This window comes from Lepus europaeus, chromosome 10 (genome assembly GCF_033115175.1).
Source record: "Lepus europaeus isolate LE1 chromosome 10, mLepTim1.pri, whole genome shotgun sequence".
In the NCBI taxonomy this organism is placed as follows: Eukaryota; Metazoa; Chordata; class Mammalia; order Lagomorpha; family Leporidae; genus Lepus; species Lepus europaeus.
In genome coordinates, this window is record NC_084836.1 from 112,030,804 (window position 1) to 112,046,380 (window position 15,577).

The 15,577-nt window shown below is 43.6% G+C and overlaps 1 protein-coding gene across 1 annotated transcript; it reads left to right on the plus strand.

The window, feature by feature from the left end:
• The first annotated feature begins 9,109 nt into the window (after nucleotides 1–9,109).
• On the plus strand, nucleotides 9,110–11,421 carry LOC133768199 (kunitz-type protease inhibitor 4-like). Its single transcript, XM_062202571.1, has 2 exons — nucleotides 9,110–9,224; nucleotides 11,240–11,421. Exons 1-2 carry the CDS (start codon nucleotides 9,110–9,112, stop codon nucleotides 11,419–11,421), a joined length of 297 nt encoding a protein of 98 aa, XP_062058555.1.
• The last annotated feature ends 4,156 nt before the right edge of the window (nucleotides 11,422–15,577 follow it).

A 15,577-nucleotide genomic window follows, 5' to 3' on the forward strand; every position in this document is an offset into this window, starting at 1 on the left:
TCTCTCTCTCTCTCTCTCTCTCTCTCTTCCTCTCTCCATAGCTGTCTTTCAAATAAAATAAATCTTTAAAAAAAACAAGTAAGTGATAAAAGCATGAAGCATGAAAGTGTCTGTTCCAATGGGACATCAGGACAGAGTGAGAGCTGTAGACTGTGGCTACTCTGGGATCCCGTCCAGCTCTGCCCTATTAAACTGGTGCTGCTGGGCATTGCCTAAGCTCTCAAGGCCCCCATCTGTCTACCTGTAAAATTTAGAGGAAGAACATCTAGCCCTCACCTATGTCATACAGAGGACATGGCTGGCACATGCAAAGCACAAATCAGGTTGCTGCCAGAGAATCTGGGAAGAATGTCATTATTATTACTACACCTTGCCAGTCCTTCTTAGATCTGACATTCTTGTTGCATAAAGGGATCACAGTGTACACTCCATTGTAAACTCTGATTGGTTGGTTTGTTTTTAATTTCTCTAGGTTCCATAAAATTAACTCAAGTTAATGGAGAACACTGCATCCTTGGAAGTCATGTGACCCCACCCCATGCTGCAGAACAGCTGCCAACAGTGATTTCCAGCCCTCGGCTAAGTCCCCAGCACCTTTGGAAGGCTTTGCTTCCCTATACAAGTCTCAAGTGAATGGGGCCAACCTGCAACTGTGTGGCCGCCCACTCCCACAATTCTACTTTTCTTCTACTTCCTTTCCCTCTACAAGATGTCCTGGTGACCCCTGACCCAGAGCAGGAAGTACTGGCCAGAAAAATCTGTAGGCTCCTTTACCGCTGACCAGCTGTGGTTCAAACTGACCTGGGGAAGGCAGACCTCTCACATAGTTTGGCCACTCAAACTGCAGCTGTCACCGTCTTAATAATCCGAGCCTGATCTGTCCTATACTGGAGGCACCAGTCACAAGAGGCTACTTAAATGTAAAGTTGTGGCCGGCGCCGTGGCTCAATAGGCTAATCCTCTGCCATGCGGCGCCAGCACACCGGGTTCTAGTCCCGGTCGGGGCACTGGATTCTGTCCCGGTTGCCCCTCTTCCAGGCCAGCTCTCTGCTGTGGCCCGGGAGTGCAGTGGAGGATGACCCAAGTGCTTGGGCCCTGCACCCACATGGGAGACCAGGAGAAGCACCTGGCTCCTGACTTCGGATCAGCGCAATGCGCCGGTCGAAGCGTGCCGGCCGCGGCGGCCATTGGAGGGTGAACCAACGGCAAAGGAAGACCTTTCTCTCTGTCTCTCTGTCTCTCTCACTGTCCACTCTGCCTGTCAAAAAAAAAAAAATGTAAAGTTGTGTTAATTACAATAAAATAAAATACTCAGAGGCCAGCACCATGGAGCAGCCGGTTAAGTCGTCTTTTGCATTGCCGGCATCCCATACTGGAGTGCTGACTTGAATCCAGGCTGTTCAAGCTAACCTAGCTTCCTGCTAATATGCCTGGGAAAGAAGTGGAGGATGACCCACCTGCTTGGAACCCCGCCATCCATGTCGGAGATCAGGATGGAGTTCCTGGCTCCTGGCCTCTACCTGGCTCAGACCTGTTGTTGAAGCCATTTAGGGAGTGAACCACAGATACAAGGCCTCTCTCTCTCTCTCTCTCTCTCTCTCTCTCGCTACCTTTCAAATAAATTAAATAAATCTTTTTTTCATTTAAAAATAAAATATTCAATTGGCTCCTCAGTGTTCCTAGTCATGTCCTATGTTCGATAACCACATGCTGCTAACAGCTGCTGTTACACACCATGAATACAGAACACTTCCATTACACAGACGCTCTCACAGAAGGTAACGCCTCGAGCTCTATAAAGCCGTTATCCGATTAATGACGGCTAATCAAAGACCATGATTGCATAGATTTTTAAAAGATTTATTTATTTATTTATTTGAAAGGGGGGGTGAGAGAGAGTGAGAGAGATCTCCCATCTGCTGGTTCACTCCCCAAATGGTAGGCCAGGTCAAAACCAGAAGCCAGAGAACTCCAGCCTTATCCCCCACCAAGGTGGTAGGGACCCAAGTACTTGGCCCATCTTCGACTCCCTCCCCAAGCACATTAGCAGGAATCTGGGTCAGAAGCAGAGCAGGTGGAACTTGAACCAGCACTCTGATATGGGACACTAGTATCACAAGTGGGGGCTTAACCCACTATATAACACTGGCCCCTACAGAGAACTTCACAAGGGCTTAATACTATAGAAATTTTATATATATATAATATAATATAATATAATATAATATAATATATAATATATAATATATAATATATAATATATATTATATTATATTATATTATATTATATTATATTATATTATTATATAATATATAATATATATAATAATAATATATAATAATATATATATATATAATAATATATAATATATATATTATAATATATATTATATATAATAATAATATATAATATTATATTATATATAAATATATATATAATATATAATATATATTATATTATATTATATTATATACAATATATGTTGTATTGCATTTAGGTCCAATTATTTGTGAAAGAAATAAAATTCATATATATGTGTGTGTGTGTGTGTGTATGAAGAATATGTTTGAAACTTGTACTTCAGAGATAATACAAGAGTATAATACGGGGGGCCGGTGCTGTGGCATAGCAGGTAAAGCTTCTGCCTGCAGTGCCAGCATCCCATATGGGCACCAGTTCGAGTCCCAGAAGCTCCACTTCTGATCCAGCTCTCTGCTATGGCCTGAAAAAGCAGTAGAAGATGGCCCAAGTCCTTGGGCCCCTGCACCAATGTGGGAGACCCAGAAGAAGCTCCCAGATCCTGGCTTCAGATCAGCCCAGCTCCAGCCATTGTGGCCATTTGGGGAGTGAACCAGCAAATGGAAAACCTCTCTCTATTTCTCCATCTCTCTCTGTCCACCTCTCTGTGTAATTCTACCTCTAAAATAAATAAATACAATATTTAAAAAGAGAGAGATTGGGAAAATGGGAATCTCCTATTTTGTAGGCACTCACCATATGGATTTTCCAACAGAAGGGACAGGAGATGATTCAGAAATGCGCCATGTTTCTGGAAGATCTGGTGGGGATTGGGCCTGCAGGACATGGCATCGCATCATGGGCACATGGGCACCACATCAAGTAAAGATCATACTGAGGGAGTATGCTGATGAATAATTATATGGATAATCATGTTCACCAGTATTATTTTTTTGAATCTAAAATATTCAAATTTTTTTTAAAGATTTATTTTATTTTATTTGAAAGACAGAGTTACAGACAGAGAGGGAGAGACAGAGAGACTAAGAGATCATCCATCTGCTGGTTCGCTCCCCAGATGGCCTCAGTGCTGCGGCTGCGTTAGGCCAAAGCCAGGAGCCTGGAACTCCATGTGGGTCTCTCGTGTGTGACAGGGGTCCAAGTGCTTGGTCCACTTTTGCTTCTTTCCCAGGTGCATTAGCAGAGAGCTGGGTACAAAGTGGAGCAGCTGGGACTCATATGGGATGCTAGTATCACAGGCAGTGGCTTAACCCACTGCACCACAGCACCAGCCCCATGAAATCATTTTAATATTCGACGATAGGACACCATTGGGTAAAGAATGATATGCCCTGGGTATAAAGCATGTATGTGGGATAGCTATGAATTGTATCAGATTCTTGCTAGAAACAATCATCAATGAACGCCCATCCGTTTGAAAGAGAAGTATGGAATACACTCCAGGAGTGTTCAGAAGTGGCCGGAGTGGTGCACCAGCCATCACTTACCTCTAGTCTAAGAAAAGGTTCGTGTTTTGTTTCCAGTAGGGGGACTCATAGAGATGCTTTATGGAAGGGAGGCCGTAGTAATAGAGTGCTTGTTCCCCTCCACAAAATCATGCAAGGGGTTTTAAGAGGCTCAACCATTCACAAGGGAGTGAGAGCCTTGGCCAAAGGGCTGGATGCATCCCAGCCCCATGCTTAGGACACCAGAACTGAATTAGTGCAAAGCCCCCACCATGTTGCTGTCCAAGCAGCACGTGAAAGAGTACTGGGAGGAGATCGAGTTGTGTCCGTGAGACCAGTAATCGTGGAGAATTCTATCCAGAGGAAGAGGAGCAGTGGCAAACGTCTTCTCTGCCAGAATCGGCAAGGTCAAAGATGCAAGGAAATAGAGACCCCTAGAGGGGACTTCTAGAAAGAATTCCAGCAAGAGAGCGACAAGCTCTGGAGTCACTGAGTGTGTTGCCAGGGTGAGAAGAAGTTATCTAAAGAATACCTCACGGCCAGCGCCATGGCTCACTAGGCTAATCCTCCACCTGCGGCGCCGGCACACGGGGTTCTAGTCCCGGTTGGGGCGCCGGATTCTGTCCCGGTTGCTCCTCTTCCAGTCCAGCCATAGCGGTCATTTGGGGGGTGAACAAATGGAAAAGGAAGACCTTTCTCTCTGCCTCTCTCTCACACACACTGTCTAACTCTGCCTGTCAAAACAAAAACAAACAAACAAACAACAACAAAAAAAAATACCACACTTCGGTGGCCCAAGTGCTTGGGCCCTGCACCCGCACGGGAGACCAGGAGGAGGCACCTGGTTCCTGGCTTCAGATCCGGCCGTAGCAGCCATTTGGGGGGTGAACAAATGGAAAAGGAAGACCTTTCTCTCTGTCTGTCTCTCACACACACTGTCTAACTCTGCCTGTCAAAACAAAAACAAACAAACAAACAACAACAACAAAAAAAAATACCACACTTCGGTGGCCCAAGTGCTTGGGCCCTGCACCCGCATGGGAGACCAGGAGGAGGCACCTGGTTCCTGGCTTCGGATCCGGCCGTAGCAGCCATTTGGGGGGTGAACCAATGGAAGGAGGACCTTTCTCTCTGTCTCTCTCTCACTGCCTAACTCTGCCTGTCAAAAAAAAAAAAAAAAAAAGAATACCTTACTTCATTAGGGAGTGCTGCCGCCTGGAAGAGAGAATTGTCCCTTTGGTATGTGGTTTGGCACAGATTTGCCGTGAAGAGGATACACCAAGTATCTTCCCAAGGCCCGTTAGCCCAAAACTCCTAGTACCCCATCTTTTTTTCTTTTTGAAGATTTTTTTTTTATTTATCTGAAGACAGAGTTACAGAGAGAGGTAGAGACAGAGAGAGGGGTCTTCCAACTGCTGGTTCACTCCCCAGATGGCCACAATGGCGGGAGCTGTGCCGATCCAAAACCAGGAGTCAGGAGTTTCCTCCAGGTTTCCCACATGGGTGCAGGGTCCCAAGGACTTGGGCTATCTTCTACTGGCCTCCCAGGCCACAGCAGAGAGCTGGATCGGAAGAGGAGCAGCTGGGACTAGAACTGACACCCATATAGGGCCGCTGGCACTTCAGGCTTCACTGTGCCACAGCGCTGGTCCCAATACCCCATGCGTCTTAACACAGATCTTTCTTCTAATGAGCTAAGAATATTCACTACCTATAACCATATGATAAATCAGTTTGGTCTTATTAGCATTCCAAGTGCAACACCTTCACCAAATATCATGAAAACGGTACCTGGGTTATGGGATAAGGCTTCCAGTTGGCCATTTAGGACTCTGTATTTCCTCGGACAAATAGACAGAATGAATAGGCATTGTTCTGTTGGCTGTAAGGATCAATCATCATTACAAAACAGCAAAAAGTCTTCCAAACAATGGGGAAGAAACGAGGCTACAACACAGGACCTTCAAGAGCATCAAGCCCCGCGTAACAGAAGAGTCCAGCAACCGAGAGAGGCGCGCCGTTCAGAACTCACACGGTTCATATGCCTCAGAGAGAGCACTTAGCACTGCTGGTGGGTGCCAGTTGGTACAGCCTTGATAAAAACAGCATGGAGATGCCTCAGAAAGCTAAAAATAGATCCGCCACACCCGAGCTACCCTGCTCCTGGGAGTACAGCCGGAGGAGACGGACCAGCACGGGACAGCGTTCCCTGCACGCCCGTGTTTGCAGCAGCTCAAGTCGCATCAGCAAGGGTGTGGAACCCACCTGGCCGGCCGTCCGCTGATGACTGGAGAAAGACAGTGTGGCAGAAATATCACTCAGCCATAAAAAAAGAATGAAATCCTGACATCTGCAACAAGGCAACCATGGTTTCCCTTATTTGTGGAAGTTAACATATATAAAGAGAGAATAAAAAGTGTGTGGATGCCATATCATGTGATATAAATTAAAAATATTACTTCACTGAGACATACCATGTAAATGATAATATACCTTCTTTTATCACACTGTCATTATCATGAGTCCCTTACTTTGTGATATTAACATCTGTCTTAAAGAAAAATTGTATATATATATATATATATATATGTGTGTGTAATGTCTACATTTAAGGTGAATATGGTAAATTGTTAGAAATTTTTACCTTTGGGGCCGGTGCAGTGGCATATCAGGTAAAGCTGCTGCCTTCAGTGCCGGCATCCCATATGGGCGCCAGTTTGAGTCCCGGCTGCTCCACTTCCGATCCAGCTCTCTGCTATGGCCTGAGAAAGCAGGAGAAGATGGCCCAGGTCCTGGGGCCCTTGCACTCATGTGGGAGACCTGGAGGAAGCTTCTGGCTCCTGGCTTCGGATCAGCATTGCTCCGGCCGTTGCAGCCATTTGGGGAGTGAACCAGTAGATGGAAGACCTTTCTCTCTGCCTTTCTCTCTGTAACTCTGCCTTCCAAATAAATAATTTTTAAAAAAAATTGTTACATTTTAAAGCTAACAAAAAATAAACATATTTTAAAGCCTCCAAAAAATATTTTAATAATGAAGACTTACAACAATCTACCAAGGTAAAAAGGAAAACACTAGCCAGTTCATACGTGTTGCCTGAAAGCAAAGCGGGGGTATGAATGAGCAACATAAGGAGAGGTAGCCAGGAGCAGCATGTCAGCCTCTTACCAGGATGAGGAAGCTATTGTTACTTCAGGGTGATTTGCAAAGGTTTCAGAGTCCACACAGTGTGAGGAGAGGAGTTACATTGGTGGATAAAGGGAACAGTAGAATGGAGATTATCGAGAATTGGGAAATGAGGGCCAGCACTGTAGCGTAGTGGGTTAAGCCACTGCCTGTGATGCTGGCATCCCATATGGGCACCGGCTTGAGTCCCGGCTGCTCCACCTCCAGTCCAGCTCCCTCCTAATGCACCTTGGAAAGCAGTGCAGGATGGCCCAAGTGCTTGGGTCCCTGCACCCTCATGGGAGACCTGGATGAAGCTCCAGGCTCCTGGCTTCAGATCGGCGCAGCTCTGGCAGTTGTGGCCATATGGGGAGTGAACAGAGAGGAATACCTCTCTCTAACTCTCTGTAACTCTGTCTTTCAAATTAATAAAATAAATCTTTTTTTAAAAAAAGCCATTAGAGGTATTCATTTTAAGTCAACAAGAAGTGTAGGGATGTCCACTGCATTGTTTCTATTCTACAGTGTACTGAGGTCCCAGCTACAGAGATAAGTTAGAAAACAGATTTAAAGCATTCATGACTGGAAAAAAAAAAACAACACAAAATGGTCATGAGTCACAGATGATAAATGACTACATAAAAGGCAAATGGGATCGCACATAAATTATTGGAAATACTAAGAGTATAGGAGTGTGGCTGGATGCAAAATTAGTATAGAACATGAATTGCTTTCTTCTGTATCAGGAATACACAGAGAGAAACATAATATTTAAGGATATCAATTACAATAATATTAAAATGTAAGCAATATTATACCACTTGCATGAAAAATATCACAAAGCTTTTTTGACAGATATTAATGAGGACCAAAAATAGATAGAAAACTATATACCAAAGATTCTATTGTAAGAATGTTATTCTCAAATTGCTCTGTAGATCCAATGCAATTCAAATAAATATCTGGATACAGTTTTTAAGGCTCTTGACACTCTAAAATTGATTTTAAAACGCAAAATCCTAAGATGATATCTAATTAAAGAGATGACACGTGGCTTTGGAGCAGGTATATGCAGTGGAGTACACGAAGTGGCTCAGAAACAATCTCACATACCACAGGCAAAGTTATTACAGGACTGAATAAAAGAGGAGCTTATCAGTAAGTGGTCTGGGACATTTGGAAAATTGTTTTACAACAAAAAAAAATCAACATCAGATGGTTTAAGGTATAAATGTGAGTCAATGAGCCAGCATTGTGGCAGAGTGGGCTGAGCTGCTGAACACCAGTTCAAGTCTCAGCTGCCCCATTCCCTATCCAGGCCCCTGCTAAGGCGCCTAAGAAAGCAGGGAAGATGCTGCCACCCACTTGAGAGACCGGGACGGAGTTCCAGGCTTCAGCCTTCAGCAGGACACAGCCAGAGCTGTTGAGGCCATTTGGGGTGTGAACCAGTAGATGGAAGACCTCTCTCTCTCTCTCTCTCTCTCTCTCTCTCTCTCTGTCTCTCCTTCTCTCTCTGTAACTCTGCCTTTCAAATAAATAAATACATTTTTTTAGTGTGAATCAAAATTTCAAAACTTTTCAAACAAAACGGAATCCAGCTGTCCCCATTTTCCTAGATGGTAGTATAGTGACTAAGAACATAAACTCTAAATTCAAATCTTGTCTCCATTGTGCAAGAGATGAGCAACTTTGTACATACAACCAAACCTCTGCCAGTTTTTTCTTCTGTAAGTGATTATCATAAAAGTACCTACCTCATTCGTACATGTTAGAATTAAGTGAGTTAGTAAATGTAAATTGCTTAAAATTCCTCCTGGCATGAAGAAACTCTTATAGGAGTTATAGTTAATCCTATTACTATTATTGTTAAGTTTGTTCCATTCTTCTTGATGTACCAAGATCAGTTTCTTTGCAATGGAAGGCGAGAGAAGGGAAAGGAAGCGACTATTTTGTTAATTCCTTGCTCTGTTGGTTCTAGCCTCCATGGTTAAACGTGTGAGAAGCTTTGACTTATTAAGTTTCTGCATTTTCTAGATGAACATGGGACTCACTATCAGGGGTCTAATCAGTTTGGGACCTTCACTTTCATGCCTGGGTACCCAAGCAGTCAATGTTCAACTCCATGCCTAGTAATGCCCAGTCCTGGCCCTAGGGGTAGGTGGGCTCAGCCCTCTCAAGTATCAAGCCCAAAATATAATAACAGTTGGTACCAAGACTCTCCTACCTGCTGCCTGCTGCATCATGAAGCTTGCTCCGCAGGCATTTCTTCTAGGGATCTTCATCTTCTGCTCACTGACTACCCCATTATTGGGCGGTATGAAAGCAATTCTTGAGAGCATATGTGGAGAACTCAAAGGTATGAAATTAAGGCAGGCCGGCGCCATGGCTCAATAGGCTAATTCTCTGCCTTGCGGCGCCGGCACACCGGGTTCTAGTCCCAGTCGGGGCACCAGATTCTGTCCCGGTTGCCCCTCTTCCAGGCCAGCTCTCTGCTATGGCCCGGGAGTGCAGTGGAGAATGGCCCAAGTGCTTGGGCCCTGCACCCCATGGGAGACCAGGGGAAGCACCTGGCTCCTGGCTTTGGATCAGCACGATGCGCTGGCCTCAGCGGCCATTGGAGGGTGAACCAAAGGCAAAAAGGAAGACCTTTCTCTCTGTCTCTCTCTCTCATTGTCCACTCTGCCTGTCAAAAATTTTTAAAAAAATAAAGAAATTAAGGCAGAAACTAAATTCAAAGATCAATTATGATTGCAAGAGAAAATGTTGGAAATGATTGTGTCATCTGGGTGGACCTGGATCATCCCAGTATCAATACCCGTGGGTCCTTAGGGTATTGACTCAGGGAATTACTGACACCGGAGGTCCTCTGTATGTGTGATGTTGAAAAAATTAGATATGATACAGATAAATCTTTTCCAGGTAAACAGGATCTTTTGTATCGTCGAAAATACTAGGAATATTTTACAAATTTTTTAAAGGCAGAGAGACACAAAGACAGATAGACCTCTTATCTACAGGTTCACTCCACCAAAAAGGTTACAACAACCAGGGCAGAGTCAGGTCAAAACTGGGGTCCAGGAATTCAATCCAGGTCTCCCACGTGAGAGGCAGGGGCTCAGCTTCTTGAACCATCACCTGTTGCCTCCAGCGGCATGTATTACCAGAAAGCTGGAATCCGCGGAGGAACACTCAAATCCAAGCATTCTGATATGGAATGTGGGCATCCCAGTGGTGCTTAGCCACTATGCCGAATGCCCATCGCTAGAAGTATTCTGAACTAGGAGTTTTGTGGTAAATTTCAAAGATCTGAGACTTTTCAAGACTATGTATTGGGATGAGAGAGAACATGATTGTAGACTGAGCAAACGGACTCATTTTCCGTATCTGGGCTCTGAGCACATAGAAAACACTTGTTTCTCTGTTGAGAAGCTCATAATATAAATGGGAAAGGCAATGGGACTTTCTTCCTTAGACAGCGTGTACAGGCTCAGTGCTTCCAGTGTGGGAAGAAGCGGCACAGTCTACACCATGAATCAAACCCTCCAAACTCCAGCTGTGCCACTTAGCACATGTGTGCCCATGAAGAAGTCACTCAATCACCTATTGTCTCTTAGCCTCAGTGTCTACGTGTGTAGACACATGAATGTCTGTGAGTACAAAAGAAAATTATGCATATAACTGCACTCAAGAGAGTAAGTTTTACCAGAGAGTAAATTCCAGGTGGGAAACATCTGTTCGCTAGGTCACCGGTACAACCATGACTGTGGCTGTTCCAACCACATACTACTCAAGTCTCACCAAGAAAAACAGAATTTGCCTCCATGAAGGCAAGATGGGAAAAGCTGACAGGACGGGGGGTGAAAGAGCATCAGTTTCATGGCGATGCTTCTTGGTATACGTCCTGCTTTGAAACAGCGTAGGCACAGTCACCTGACTTCTGAGATACAGGCAGTATAGTGATTGTATGAGACCTGAAGAGTGCTACAGATCCCACATCCCCTGTGGGCAGTTTAAAAAGAAAGGAAGATGCTGATATGGAGAAGCCAACCGCACTTTTGTAAGCTGTAAGACACAAAATGTGGGGAGCCTCACCCCTTTGCACAAGCTAGCAATAGAACCCCCACTTCACGGCTCTTTCCTTCTCCAAGTTACTGCCCAGGACCACAACGTGGAGGGTAATCAACTTACCTTGCACAAGGGCAACCTTGCCTAATGACTCTAATTCCAAGAGAAAAATCAGCTGTCTTGCAGGGACCTTAGATTTAGGGATGTTTCCAGACTGAAGTGAGGAGTCTTCCAGGTTCCATAAAGATAAACCTTCCTTCTCAGTCCTAAACAACTCCCCTAATTCAATGGTAACTTCTCGTGCAGATCCCTGCAGATTGGATGTGGAATATGGAAGCTGTTATGAGGCGCATTTTAGATATTTCTACAACAGAACTTCCAAAAGATGTGAATTTTTTTTGTACTCTGGCTGTGATGGCAACCTTAACAACTTCCAGCTTAAAATAGAATGTGATGTAGCCTGTGTTGAAGAATACAAAAAAAAGTAAGAAATCCAGCCCTGTCCTGGGTTTTTCGGGGGAGGAAAAGGAAAGATTCTAATACCTCAGAACTGATCAGGAACAAACCCAGGTTTGTGATGGGAAGAGGAATTAAAGGATTTAATAGTTGGATTGGATCTCAGGAGCATTTACCCATTTTGCAGTTAGAAAATCAAAAGCCCAGAGAGAAAACAAGAGCTACTACCTATAGAACGATTATCATTTGCCAGGTGCTTCATGAAGCAATTAACAAATATTGATGCAATTTAAAATTAAAATAACTCTAAGATACCAAACCCAGTAGACGTAAATGACCAGCCCAAATTGTTATCAAATGGCATGGCAGGTTTTGAAAACAGATGTGATGGTCACCCAGGTCTTAACCATCTTACGTGCACACATCACCCAAACCAAATCTTTGCACCCCTGGACCTTAAAATCTCCATCACAACATTCTGTTTTACACAATTGAGCACCAATCCCACCCTCGGCCATTTCCAGACACTGGAACTAGAGAAGGTCAATGGAGCCTAACAGAGATAAGGCATGGCTGGTTTCCAGGAAAGGATGGAGAGTATCCTTGGGAGTAATTCTAAAGCAGAAATCTTGTGTTGCTCATTTGGTATTCCCACTGAACCTTTGCAATGGTTGGCAGCTAATAGGCAATTACTAAGTTTTCAGTGAACGAAGAAGTAAGAAATTAATCAATGGAACAAGGGAAATATTGAAAAAGAAGGCATCCTCCAAGCTTACCCTAAGACATGTGTAACCTATACTAGTCCACGGAGATGTTTCAAAACCTTTAACGCAGATCTGTTTTGGTTTTGCTTGTTGTTTTTGTTTAAACAGGCAGAAATCATGAGAGGATGTGAACTTGAATGTGAACTTGATGCAGTGTCTGAGATGATGCAAGAAAACGTACACCACATGGGATGCCGGCACCACAGGCAGACGCTTAGCCTACTACACCACAGCACTGGCCCCAACAGTGGATTTTATTTTTATTGTTTTTAAGAAAAGAAAAAAGAGCAGGAAGACAAAACTAAAAGCTAATATTTTGAAAACTTAACAATAGAGATAAGCCATTGGCAAACAAATTAAGTCAAAAAGGGAAATGTTCATCAACAGACGAATAAATAAACAATTGTAATATACCCACTCAAGAATGATGATATAAAAATGGAAGTAAGGGCCAACGCTGTAGCGTAGCGGGTAAAGCCACCACCTGCAGTGCTGGCATCCCATATGGGCACCATGCAAGTCCTGGCTGCTCCACTTCCGATCCAGCTCTCTGCTATGGCCTGGGAAAGCAGTAGAAGATGGCCCAAGTCCTTGTGCCCCTGCACCCTCCTGGGAGACCTGAAAGAAGCTCCAGGCTCCCTGCTTTGGATCGGCGCAGCTCTGGCCATTGCAGCCATTTAGGGGGTGAACCAGTGGATGGAAAATCTCCCTCTCTCTCTCTGCCTCTGCCTCTGTAACTCTGCCTTTCCAATAAATAAATCTTTAAAAAAAAAAAAAGAAATGAAAGTAAATGATCCAGAACTACTCTACTCAAAGAAACATGGATAAATATTGGAAACGTGATGTTTACTGAAAAAAGCACAAGCACAAAAGCAGGATTCAGCAAAGCTTCTGTACAAGAGGCAGAACAGCAAACATTTTGTGCTTTGCAATCCAAGAGACAGAAGCAAGGATATTATACTGGCACTTACATAAGAAGACATGAAAAAAGGTTTTCCCAAAAATGTATTAACACTTAAAAAATTATAATAGAATATTGATCATTGTAACACAAGTCTAATAATGAGTAGAAAAGAACTTATAGGTGTGGGAGGGGTCACATTTTGCTTAGTTAGGATTCAAACTTGGTATTCTTGATTGACCAAAATTGACTTCAGTTGTTGATCTGTTATGCTGATCCATAATGATACTTTGTGGATATTATCTTTGAAAATGTCCTTCCGTACTTCCAACGATTTCTGACCCTGAGCACATTCATCACTTGGGAGGCACATGGGCACCGGTTCTGGTCCCAGTTGCTCCTCTTCCAGGCCAGCTCTCTGCTGTGGCCCGGGAAGGCAGTGGAGGATGGCCCAGTTGTTTGGGCCCTGCACCCGCATGGGAGACCAGGAGAAGCACCTGGCTCCTGGCTTCGGATTGGTGCAGCTCGGGCTGTGGCAGCCATTTGGGGGATGAACTAATGGAAGGAAGACCTTTCTCTCTGTCTCTCTCTCTCAATGTCAGTAACTCTACCTGTCAAATAAAAATAAAAATAAAAGAAGGTTCTATTGGGTTCTCCTCTTGAAGGTGGCCTTTAGCATGTCATTATATTGCAATTTAACTACTTCTAATCTGAAGTTGCGTAGAAAACCATATCTTGCCTTTGGAAATATGCAAATTACATTTTTCTCCCTAACAAAACTTGGTGCTGGGGTCTGAGATCATGGGGAAATGTACCTGGTGCCCTTCTATGGGATCTCTTTAGATTTTCTCTTATCATTATGGAACACAGTGTTGTGTAAACCAAACTTTAGTGTAATTTCCTTCCTGAAAAGACATTTAGAACAATAAAGATTCTAGTGCAGCAAAGTACTTTTGAGAAACTGTCTGGAGATGAGGACTGGGAGATGATGGTTACCCAAAATCCAGTCTACCCTCGGGCTCCTGGATTGCTCCTGAGATCCGAGTTACGCTCTAATGTATATCTCACTCAATTCTAAAAACAAGGTATTTGTAAGCTGTCTGTGTCCATAAAGGTGTCCATACGTGTCCATAAAGGCTAGGGACCGTTGAATATGCAGGTCTTATACCAGAACCTCACACACGGTGAAGATAACACAAAAACATAAATTTACATGGAACCCAAGAGGATTTCTCATTGCATTGAGATAGGCCATTCTGAGGACCTGGTCACTCACAAAAGGGATATCCAGATGAAGACCCGAAGCGAGGCCATCAACACACAATATGAAAAGGACTGAGAGTGCATGCCAAAAAAAAAATAATAATACTGGGATAGACCTAATTCTGGTCTTTTCCTGAGTCAGAGTTGATCATCAGAGAAACAACTGGTGGGCAGGGGTGGAGTTCTATTACAGATGACAAAAAAAAAAAAAAAATTGATGCTGGTTTAAGAACTATCGCGGTTCCAAGAAGAGCTCCTGGGGAAAAGGATTTGATAGGGTCGCAGCCACTGGGGGAGTGAACCAGCAGATTTCTCTCTGTCTCTCCCTCTTTCTCTCTGTAACTCTGCCCTTCAGATAAACAGAGTACATCTTTATATATATATACATAAACATAAATAACAAATACTGATGAGGATGTGAAGAAAACGGAGCCCTTAAATAGCATTGGTCGGATTGCAAATTATTACAGCCGTTAACACAGAATGGTGTGGAGGTTTCTCAAATAACTAAAAAGCATTCTATTAAGTGAAATAAGCCAGATGCAAGAAAACAAATACCACACATTCTCTCTCATGTATGGAAGCTTAAAAAATAACAATAATGATATATATCTAAATTTAAAATAGTGATTATTAGAAGCTGGGAAGGGTGGAGGGAGGAATGGGGGAGGAGGTTGGATAATGGGTGCCGAAACACAAGGATGAACACAAAGGGCCCTAGCACTTGGCAGTACAGTGGGGTGACAATCTTATGAGAATGTATTCTATTCTGCATAAGTAACTGGAACAGAGTTGCTGACAGGCTGCAAACACAGAGAAAAGGGAACAGAAAGGCTTGTGGCCAGCTTTCTCCATGTATGTGTTGAAATGCTGCACTGTACTACTTTAAAAAGGTACAAGTATTACATGTTAATCCAAAATTTAATAATAAAATAAATGTGTCCATTCAGGAATGAAATCCAAGGGCATGTAACGCCTGGATCCCTTGAATTTTAAACAATACCCACATCTCCCTTCCTTGGATAACTAACGTCTATCCTTACAGGCAACGCAGGCGCTGGGGTTACTAACAATTTCAGTAGAGAAGGGGCACACACCAAGGGAATATTAAGAGGCTATTACCAGAAGGAGGGAATTACTCTGAGGAGGCAAAAAGAATACATTGCCCTCCTTGGCTATTCAGTTTGACCACCCTGCTTTTTTTTTTTTTTTAAGATTTATTTATTTATTTGAAAGAGTTACACAGAGAGAGAAGGAGAG